Source organism: Conger conger, chromosome 1 (genome assembly GCF_963514075.1).
Source record: "Conger conger chromosome 1, fConCon1.1, whole genome shotgun sequence".
Lineage (NCBI taxonomy): Eukaryota > Metazoa > Chordata > Actinopteri > Anguilliformes > Congridae > Conger > Conger conger.
This window is the reverse complement of record NC_083760.1, coordinates 68,977,809-68,988,512: the sequence shown is the minus strand read 5'-3', so window position 1 is coordinate 68,988,512 and position 10,704 is coordinate 68,977,809. Positions and strand designations below refer to the sequence as shown.

The following is a 10,704-nucleotide window of genomic DNA, read 5'->3' as shown; positions in this document are numbered from 1 at the left end:
CCTGCACAACCAAACTGGAATAGTGTCATATAAATATAACCGAGTAATAAATCTGTAGAAATTATACAATTGCTTGTGAAAGATTGTTTTGGAAGGTAACTGTGCACTGTGCTTTCTCCCCTTTCCCCTTGCCTTTGTAATTAACAAGTGTAACCATTTATTAAACTACTATACAACAGTACTGTCAATATATTGGATATGTAGTTCTACTACCTTATTCAGTGAAAATATATTCGTGTACTTTTGACAAATCAGGGTGCTGTGGGGTCTACCTACATTTGCACAGTTGCATAAAGGATGGACAGATTTGGAATTCCCGAAGAGCTGTACCGTTTCCCTCAAAAATATCATAGAACCCTCCTGTTAATCAAGTGGGAGTCATCTGCCCCCTGCTGGTAGAGCCATTGTTAGATTTCAGTTGTCTTGTCCTGCTTTGCCATCTAACCAATCTGGCATTTCAGTTAACAATTTATAATCTTTTTAAAAAGTGCCGTTTCAAACAGATTATATAACTGTGAATAAATCTCACGACATAATTGTATTACAAATGAGATATAATGACATTTGTATGTATATATGAAAAATATATCGCATTTCTAAATTTGCTTATCGGGAGCACGGCAGCGTTAAATTAAGCCAGCTAATGCTGCCTAAGGATTGTCAGCCTCAATACTCTAATATGTAGTATGTATATGTATATGTATATGTATATGTAGTTTTCTGTATCATGGCTGCTCAAATAAATTGCGTATTCCATCCATTGCATTTACCATGGTTCTAGCCGATCCACGCGTTTAATGAATCTGAGGTCTAGCCGACTGTATTCTATTTCTGATTGGTTGAAAATCACTCACTGCTAATGTCTGATTGGTTGCATTTCCCCGTATTTCCTGTTTTTACCACTACGCTCTATGGGTCATCGCTCTGTCGTCCTTTCAACTCGGTGAAATTCGGAAAGTAGTGGGTGCAATGGAAGAAGTAACAGGGGCACAAATAATTGCCGAAGCTCTCAGGGATCAAGTAAGAGCAAACGTCCTTCCAGATCCGCGGCATAACGCCGATCGGTCTCTCTTATTTTTGGCTGAGCATGATGTATCTCCTGGCATGAATTTAAGGACACATGACATAGCGATAGCGTCCTATTTCAGATTTTCTGTAACAAGTCATTTAGTCCCTGAGTTCCTTGCAAATATAGCCCATCGTTGGCAAGAAGCGGAGGTGAATTAAAGAGAGGCTAGCGAACTCTCTAAAAGTTCTGTGAAAGTTAGCAAATTGCTTCTCATTAATGTTTGCCTTGAATGCAGTCAGTCCTTGGTCAATGTATTTCAAAGGTCACGCAAGTGCATATTGTAGAAACAAGAGGAAAAAATAGTTAACGGAAATAATGATTATCACTGAATGACTTGTCAAAATAAAACAAAAGGCTTTTATTGGTACTGGTATTAGGCAGAATTGTTTCAATACCTGTCCTCTGTTTTTGTGCACACACATATGAGTAAACAACACATGCATCAGCAGGGCACGCTAGATTCAGACATGAAACGCAATGTGTATGTGTATGACAAATGTTTGTGAAAGCACTGGTTTGTGAACAGTGTTTTGTGTACGATTATCCTTTTCATGTTGATTATCTACAGAATGTCGAGTACATGTTTGGAATTGTTGGTGTTCCAATCATGGAGGTAGCAATGGCTGCTCAAGCTGCAGGTATAAAATACGTGGGCATGCGGAATGAGCAGGCGGTAAGGCAGTGTGTTTCCTCCACACATTCAGCACTTATTTTCATTGGCTGATAATGGGTCACCAATATTAATGCTGTTCAAATGTGTACATTTTATTTGTCATCTAACAGGCCTGCTATGCTGCATCAGCAATTGGGTACCTCACCGGACGGTATGCAAACAGTGCATTGTGCGCAGTGTCTGTGAGGACTTTGCCTGAAAAGTTCCTCCTCAAATGAATCCCTACTGTGTGTGTGCATTTGTACACACCTGCCTACATGTCGTCATGTGCATATTCTGTTTGCTAACCATCAGATGCAACATAGAACAAAGCCGGATGAGGTGGTGTGATGAATCTTTGGCATATGGATGGGCCCTGTGGTCTGGTTTTGAATCCGGGCCACATCAGCCCTGTCTGTGCCCAGCAGCCACACAGGGCTCATTTGGCACTACTGTCTCCCCCAGGAAGGGGGGTTTCATTCAGCTGGGATGACAGTGTCTCACCACACACTAGCAACCCTCACTGGTCAATCAGGCATGCACAGTCCACCTGTTGAGCTGCACATGAAGTGTTTTCCTTTGTCTGTGAGAGCCCAACTTGTAGACTACAGTGTGATAAATAGTGGCTGACACCAGACGCTTCATATCCTTGTCTATGCTCCCCCAAGTTAATCGTGGAGGTTGCAGCAGTGAGCTCTTTTGATGAATGCAATTGGTACTTTGAACTTTATCACAGTGGGTACCTTGATGGTGACTGTCTTAGTTTCTCTGTAATTGTGTACGTCTGTTAGATGTGCAAATCGTCTGTAGGCTGATGTTTGTTAGTGTGTCACATGTTCAGCCCATGTTGCAGTGCCTCATTACAGCATCTGATTTCCTCCTTCAGTCCAGCTGTGTGTCTGGTGGTGTCTGGGCCCGGGCTCATCCACGCACTGGGAGGGATGGCCAATGCCAACGTGAATTGCTGGTATGGTCCTATGAGGAGCTGCTCTCCTCGAGGTGGGGCATGCTTTATTAGCTTTTCCAGGCCTCTGCTGTGCGTCTCAGTGAGTGTCCACTGTTGGTTCCTCTCTGCAGGCCTGTGCTTGTTATCGGAGGCTCTTCGGATCAAAACCAGGAAACCATGGGTGCCTTTCAGGAGTTCCCTCAGGTGCAGTCCCTGTGCTTTCAAATGAATACTTTGAATATGTTAAAATAAATACTTTGATCGGTGTAGTAATAGTCATAATATTCATTTTTAAGAAATATAAAAAATAGTAATTATTGCACTAAACATACCTTTCCACAAACATTTCCAAACCTGAAAGGTGGAAGCCTGTCGATTGTACAGCAAGTTTTCTGCCAGACCCAGCAGCCTGGAGGCCATTCCTTCTGTGATCGAAAAGGTGTGCAGCCAGCATCGATGCACCATTGCTTTGTCACAGGTCACAGTGAAGGCTACTTATCTTACATTGCAAAAAACCCAGCAGAGCATAAATCAGAGAGACATCCCTTCGGTGTTCTCGCCAGTCTCAAAACTCCCAAGGTGCTGATCTTTTTTATTTACCTGTACTTTGAGAAGTATGCCAATTGTCATCGCACTAGCAATTTTTTTATTTTTATTCACATTAATCAGTGATTACCCTCAACCAGTTATCACTCTCAGAAAGTGACAGCAAGGCTCATTATCACATTTTTCTCATATATTTTCAAGTATCCTTAATTTATATAGGTATAACTATGGATGGATGTATGTAGAACAAATGAAAATAGTTGATTGTTTTGATCATTTAAATAATAACATTAAGTACATGAAACTAACAACAGTCGTGCCATTGTGACGTTGTATTCAAAAACACATATATGAACCTTGTATTTAAAGCCCTTTGTTAGGAGTAGAGCATCGTGACATGCATATTGAATATCATGTGATCATGAATTGAACTGCTTTTGGTGGTCGTCTCTTTCCAGGCACTTCGAAGTAGCATATATGGGCGTCCTGCGTCCTGTTACATTGATATTTCTGGGGACATGGTGAATGCTAGAGTGGACAGAGACACAGTGAGGTCAGTCTGACAGCCATTTTGTACACAGGTGCACAAGGTGCTAATTCCTATGGGGATAATTGGTTCTGATTACTGGAGTGCGCATTTATGTACTAATGTTCACTGTGGTTGCTGTGACTAGTATTCATAAACTGTACTCCTTTCCGTCATAAGGTGAAAAAATATATAATTGTTTTGGATCTGAGCATCTACTAAATGAACAAATGAAAATGTGTATGCCTTCACGGTGTTATTTAATTGGGAGTTGTGGATCCGATGAGATTTTATTCAGGGCGACAGAAGATTTAAGGCCTGTGCTTTTGTGACAGCTTGTCTCTGTTTGAAATGGGCCCAGTTACTCCCATAGTGTGTTTGGCTGATTCATGCACCTGCTCATCTCTGTGTGGCAGATTTGTGTCCTGTTGCCCACCTCCTCCTGTGAGCCTGGCTGAGCCCACAGCCATTACAGAGGCAGTCTCTGTACTGCGGGAGGCCAAACGACCCCTTCTCATCATTGGCAAAGGCAAATATCACTCTTGTTTTTATTATTATTAACTAGATCAATGTCACACTTTGTATGTATGGTGTATATAAACATATTATAAACATATTGTCAAACACCATGTGACTCTCCTGGGAGGTACTCCCATGTTTCTCGCCATTGTTTACTGCATGGAGAGAGAGAGCAAAAATAATAAGCTAACACGATAAACTAAAATAAACGAGGCAAAATAAGGCAAGACCCAGCCACATCTTTTCAGACTGCCGCTCGGAGCTGGCCGCTTTTCAGCCGGCCAGATCCACCGCTTGTCAGTGGCATTTTCCTTTCTGGAGCTGCGTGGACCAGAAGGATAACCAAAAAAAAAGAAGAAAATCACCACAAAACTGGCTCTTCCAGTCTCGGCCCCATACTGTACCAAACGTCTCGCATGTATACAGCAAACCTTATAAGAGCAGAAGTGTGAGATACGGTGTGGGAGAAGAACAGTGAAGGGGATTGAGAGTTTGTGTGTGTGTCCTGTAGGTGCAGCCTATGGACGGGCAGAACGAGAGATCAGGGAGCTGGTGGAGTTGTGTGGGCTGCCCTTCCTGCCCACTCCCATGGGTAAAGGGGTGCTTCCTGATGACCACGCTAACTGTGTGGCTGCAGCTCGATCCAGGTCTGTGCCTCGTCACCGTCTCACTGACCTGTTGCCTGACCTGTTACACTGTATTTATGTCTCTTCTGTGAGTGTTGTTCTCTTCCTCTGAAGCTCCCACCTTTCGTCTTTCTTCCTCTGTCTCTCCATCGTGGAACTGCAATGTCTCTCCCTCTCCACATGGTGTCTCACACTGTTCTCAATGATTGTTTTTTCATATTCCTGGCTGACACCCTTTGGTCTCTCTCTCTGTCTCTTTCTGTCTATCTGACTAGGGCCCTGCTTCAGGCAGATGTCATCGTGCTCCTTGGTGCAAGACTCAACTGGATCCTGCACTTCGGCCTTCCCCCGCGATTTCACCCCCAGGTGAAGGTCATCCAGGTAGGTCTGAGCTCATTGTGAAATAGCTGATTGAGGTGTGAAGTGATTCAGGCATTTGGTGACACCACAACAGGTATGATGGCGACATGTGGATTGTTTGTGAGGTCACTGGTGTTTAGTTTGTGGTCTACTGTAGGTTTGTGCTGTGTCCCCAGGTTGACCTTTGTGCTGAGGAGATGGGGAACAATGTCAGACCTGTAGCTGCCCTCCTGGGAGATATCCGTGCTGTAGTCAGTCAGGTATAGTAAAGCATCACTGCAGGCATGCCTCCCATATCCTCTTCTTATCCTCTTCTTCATTCTGTCTGCGCTACACTTCCTGTTTCACATAGATTTATGGTGCCTGCTAGCTGAGCGGTATTTTCAGCTTGCATAGTGTTCATTTCATTTTAAATACTCATAACATTTCAAAGTATTTTTGTATGTGGTGGTAGACTTCCTGTAGAAAGATGTGCTTATTTTCAGCTGTTGGAATGTTTCCGAAAAGAAGTATGGAAATATCCGTCTGATACGGACTGGTGGAAGACGCTGAGGGAGAAGATGGCTGCCAATGCAGAGATATCCAAGGTGTGTGTGTGCGTCAGTCACATGGCACTGCTCTCATCATGTCAGTGTGTATTTATCGCCTGTCAGGTTGTGTGTGTTCATGCCCATTTTCCACTCAGGGTTTCTCTGAACTGACCGGGTCGTATTTCTCTCCACAGGGGTTGGCTCTGCGGCCGACCCTCCCCATGAACTACTATATGGTGTTCCACCATGTGGCCCAGCTCCTGCCCCGGAACTGTGTCATCGTCAGCGAGGGGGCCAACACCATGGACATCGGCCGCACCCTGCTCCACAACTACCTCCCGCGACACAGGCAAGGCCCGCACGCCAACGATTCCCTGTTGCTCTATCCTGTAAAGGAAAATAGTGTCGCTCTCATATTTGAAGATGAATGTGTTTTCAGTGCAGTGGGAGGAGGAGGAGCAGAGAGCACTGCTCTTCCTCATTGGCTGCTATCACCTGTGCTTGTTCCCTCTCACCACCGTGGAGGCATACTGACATGCAAGAACAGGTCTTGCGCACAAGATGTAACTCCTACATGTTGTCCATAGCCTTCATTAGGAGCCCCTTTTTTGCGTCATTCCCTTTTGTGGGTTGGCTCTCTGTAAGCCTGCAGCTTCAATCCTCTCTACCTTTGGCGTGTTCTTTTTTGTCTCAGCGGTGCTCAGACCTGGGGATGTTTTGTTTGCTTGCTGACTTTCATTTCATTCAAGATAAATTGGTTTAACAGTGACTTGCGTTCAGTAGGGTGTTTCTTGCTCACTCACTCACCAGACACTGTGCTCCCATGAAGTGCTCTTGTCTGCCATGAGTTATTAATATGCAAATGGCAGAAACATGACATGTACATTCTTGTAAGAGGAGGAGCAGCCAGTACAGAACACACATTTATTCTGGGTTTATCTGCTCATAAATATTCATAGTTAGCAGCGATCTCCACTCCTCTGTTATTGAACTAATAAGGGGTCCATTTTAGATTGCTTTTTGATGGTCTGCTGCACTTTAGCCCTCTACCAGTCTACCCCTGATTCTCAGATAATTGGACATTTTGTTAAGTTTTAAGTTTCGTGAATGCACTATATCCACAGCAATGTCATTTAACAACACTGTGCAGATTCACTGAACCTTAAATCATCAGGTCCTATGTGCCCAGATCACAGTACAGTGAAGTTCAGTGAATCTGTGGAACAGATCCAACTCATCGTATTAACTTCCTCATTTTACACTAAGGGCAAATACAGGACATGCTGAGATGACTTGGAGACTGCTGGTAGACTCCCAGTGATGCAGTGTTGTCATGTTCTCATGTGATGGCCCTTTCTGCAGGTTGGATGCTGGTACATTTGGAACCATGGGAGTGGGTCTTGGCTTTGCCATCGCAGCAGCTATGCTGGAGAGGGACCGGAGCAATGGCCAGCGGGTGGTGTGTGTGGAGGGGGACAGCGCCTTCGGCTTCTCTGGCATGGAGGTGGAGACCATGTGCAGGTGACTACACCTACTCCAACACTGTACCCACCTCCTATCTCTCACATCTCCCCTCCAACCATCCACCTCCCTGCCTTACTGTTTCATAAATGTATTGTGTCTTAACAGATACAAACTGCCTGTGATCATCATCGTAGTCAACAACAATGGCATATACAGTGGTGTGGACGCAGATACATGGAGAGAAATGGGAAAGATGGGTGACCTGACCACTGTGTGAGTGCAGAGAGTAAAGCTTTCCACTGTGTTCTCTATGAATTATGAAGCTTTACATTACATTCATTCTGTGAGATAATACTACCTTCAACCTGTGTTTCTATCACAGAGCCCCGCCTGTTACGCTGCTGCCTGATGCCCGCTATGATGAGGTCATGGCTGCCTTTGGGGGGCAGGGTTTCTTGGTGCAGACGCCGGAGGAGCTGAGGAGTGCCCTGGAGCTGAGTCTGGAAGACTGCGAGAGGCCCAGCCTCCTTAATGTCCTCATCGACCCTGCCTCCGACAGGAAACAACAGGTATGGCACAGACCCACCACTACAGCTAAGAACTGGGTGGCAGGTTAATCTAGTGGTAGGATGTTTGACTGCTGTGTAGGGATGATGACCTGCATCTGGAGATATGAAGTTCACTAGTCCCTAAACAAAACAAGAACCCTGCCTTGAGCATGGCCTTAACCTAAGAAATGCTCCAGGGCCTTTCACCCTGTTCTCTCTCTCCTTCACCCAACTTGCAACTGTTCTCTCTAGCATTTCACCCAGGGCTTCCTTTCAAATGTGGAATTCCTTGCAAATTCTTAAGGATCTCCCTTTGTTAAATACAAATAAGTAGAATTACTTCCTGTGATGTAAAAGCTGTGTATTCTTTGATCGGTAAACCGTTATCTGAATACGTATGCCTCGACCAACAGAGGGATATAAGGCTGGCCTGCTGGGAATGAGTTGCACTTCTATAACTGGAGCTCACTGCTTTTATCATCTCACAGACTAAGAGGTCAGCTGATTGTGACCTTGAGTTGTTTACCTCAATCAGGGGAGACACTGGACATTGCATCAGCATAGAAATGACCACACTGCCTTTGGCGCATAATTGACCACAGCTATCCCAAAGGAGTCAAAGGAGGGGCAAGATGGCTCTTAAAATGCTCAGGTTACATCTCATATTTCTATAGTTCTATGGGGGTTGTGCTCTTAGACCAGAAACCACAATTAATTCACTAACCTGTTCAGGACTGGACTGGATCCCCCTCTTGTCTTCTTTATCTTCATCTTTTACTTTGGCTATACCTCTCTCCATCTAGAACATACTGCTCTATATCCTATGAGCACAGTAATGTACAATCAGTATTAATTATGTATCTGGGATAATGCTTCAGTTTGTTTGAGCCAAAGCAGGGCTGAGTAGTGGTCTCGCATGGCATGTGTGATTTAGGGAAGGGCCCACGTACACTTGCGTCCACTCTGAGTTGAGTGACAGACGACATGGCGGTAATCCTCAACTCCAGGTGCACCGTGGGGAGCTGGCGTTTTCCGCACAAAGACCTTTCACCTCACACGCACCTGCCTTCGTTATTTTGGTCTCTGTCATGGAGACGGGGGCTCGTTTTGTTTATGTCCAATGTTTCCGTGCAACCCCCAAGCAGACATGCTGGAGGATCAGATGTCATAGTAACCATGGGACACGCAAGCTGAGCCCCATCCCCTGCGTAAAGGCCTGGGTTTCGCCTGTCACTCAAAGTGTGGATGGAGAAGCCTGTCTCTGATTGGGCCTTTTCTGAGTCTTCTCCTCCTCATTTCGTACTGAGGGCATTTAAGGTTTTTCATTGGTTTCTTCAGAAAGAAAGGTTTTTTCATGATATTGATTATAATTACACAAGGTTTCCATAGATATATATATAAATAATGTGGCAGGACATAGGGGGGACTGCTATGGATTTGGATGGATTTTTTAAATTTAGCAAACTAATCATTTTTTTATTATTTATATATTTTTATTTAGCAAGGTACTTAGCAAATGATACCTAGTGTCTCTGGCTAGTGAGCCAAAGTTCACAAAATCATACCTCACTGGGCTTCTTCAGACAACAATCCTGACCCTATTCACTGTGGTTGTTGAACAAAGAGAAGCCACTGGATTGCTGAAACAGTTAGCACAGCAATGTTCTCAGTTCTACATGTGAAAGTGGCTTATGTGACACTTTGTGTTTCAGGACTTTCCCTGGCTGACCCGCTCCAATTTATAGATGCAGGAGAAGAGGGTTTCTGCTGGATAAGCCAGGAGCAGAGTTCACACACTGCAACCTATGCAGGATAGGGTGTAATCAAATGTCTCAATAACATGTTTTTGGCTTAAAATCATTACGAACACCAGCATGCAGTGTGCGCCCCCTGGCACCAAACGTGTAAAAGAACTGTCTTTAATACTTGCCATTCTGTTTTCAGAAGATTACAATCAATATATTTGATGTATTTGCTGAGGTATGTTTCTAGGAAATGCATTTTTGTCCAGCCATTTGTGCTAACCATTTAATTAAAGTCACAAATTTGTACATTCTGTTTTGGTGAGATCTATTATTAAAATTACAATCAGATATATATGTTAGATGCAGGAACCCAATCGAGGCGGTCATCTGTTTCTGATAAAATTAAGTTTGCATACCATCCTGCAGGGGGCGCCTTTTTGTCATGTAATAACACAGCAAAGAACCGGAGGAAGTCAGGAATAGAAATGTTGCTGTTTGCTCATAGTGGGGTGATCCTCAGTCCATGGAAAAACTCAATTCCACAGTATTAATCAATAACACTGTCACTACAGTCTTTTTATATTGAAGTAATCAGTCATTTGAGGTAAAATATAGATTTACTGCTAAATTAACAACAAGTCTGATTATCAAAATATCCTGCCTGATGCATATTCATTTGCTCGGTGCCTTTCCTCCATATAATACTGCCACTGAATTGTCACATTACGTGCACATTCCTTTCTCTAATATTGTTATTCTAATACACGTCTAATATACATAATTATATGGGCCAAAATAATGCACCCTGACAGCAGAATGATTGTTTTTTTTCTTCAAATAAATGGTCCAGGTTTTGGACAGATGTACAAATAAGCTGGCTGGCATTGAACAGTTGGTGTCAAAGGTAGCCTCTGTCATTTAGTCCATAGAAACTGTTACTGTTACTGTGCAATTAAAGGATGCACAGCATTTCACTGAAAATATTTGACATTTTTGTCATTTGGCAGAATACGTTCTGTTCACATGACATTTAAGTAGGAAATTAGTGTTTGAATAAACAGCCATTATGGAAATTGTCTGCAGACAAAATTGATATATATCAATTATATATATTATTTATATATATATATTGAATATTTTGCTTTTGAAGTCAGCCAAGACATACAGTACCCT

General features: G+C 43.5%; 1 protein-coding gene across 2 annotated transcripts; it reads left to right on the top strand.

Moving 5' to 3' along the window:
- The first annotated feature begins 919 nt into the window (after window positions 1–919).
- hacl1 (2-hydroxyacyl-CoA lyase 1) lies at window positions 920–9,842 on the top strand. 2 transcript variants are annotated; one of them, XM_061249942.1, is made up of 17 exons: window positions 920–1,020; window positions 1,638–1,742; window positions 1,853–1,893; window positions 2,608–2,688; window positions 2,799–2,871; window positions 3,029–3,106; window positions 3,672–3,766; window positions 4,156–4,268; window positions 4,770–4,905; window positions 5,160–5,265; window positions 5,421–5,504; window positions 5,730–5,831; window positions 5,969–6,123; window positions 7,137–7,295; window positions 7,404–7,511; window positions 7,621–7,807; window positions 9,499–9,842. In XM_061249942.1, the coding sequence occupies exons 1-17, from the start codon at window positions 970–972 to the stop codon at window positions 9,529–9,531; spliced, it is 1,707 nt and encodes a 568-aa protein (XP_061105926.1). In that variant the 5' UTR covers window positions 920–969; the 3' UTR covers window positions 9,532–9,842. The 2 variants fall into 2 exon arrangements, with proteins under 2 accessions (XP_061105926.1, XP_061105917.1); XM_061249933.1 differs by lacking the exon at window positions 920–1,020 and adding an exon at window positions 1,057–1,218.
- The last annotated feature ends 862 nt before the right edge of the window (window positions 9,843–10,704 follow it).

Coding starts and splice junctions, on each gene's coding strand:
- hacl1 (XM_061249933.1), top strand. CDS start 1,105: ATGAATTTAAGGACACATGACATAGCGATAGCGTCCTATTTCAGATTT. Junction 2,689..2,798: donor AATGCCAACGTGAATTGCTG/GTATGGTCCTAT, acceptor TCCTCTCTGCAG/GCCTGTGCTTGTTATCGGAG. Junction 3,107..3,671: donor TTCCTTCTGTGATCGAAAAG/GTGTGCAGCCAG, acceptor GTCTCTTTCCAG/GCACTTCGAAGTAGCATATA.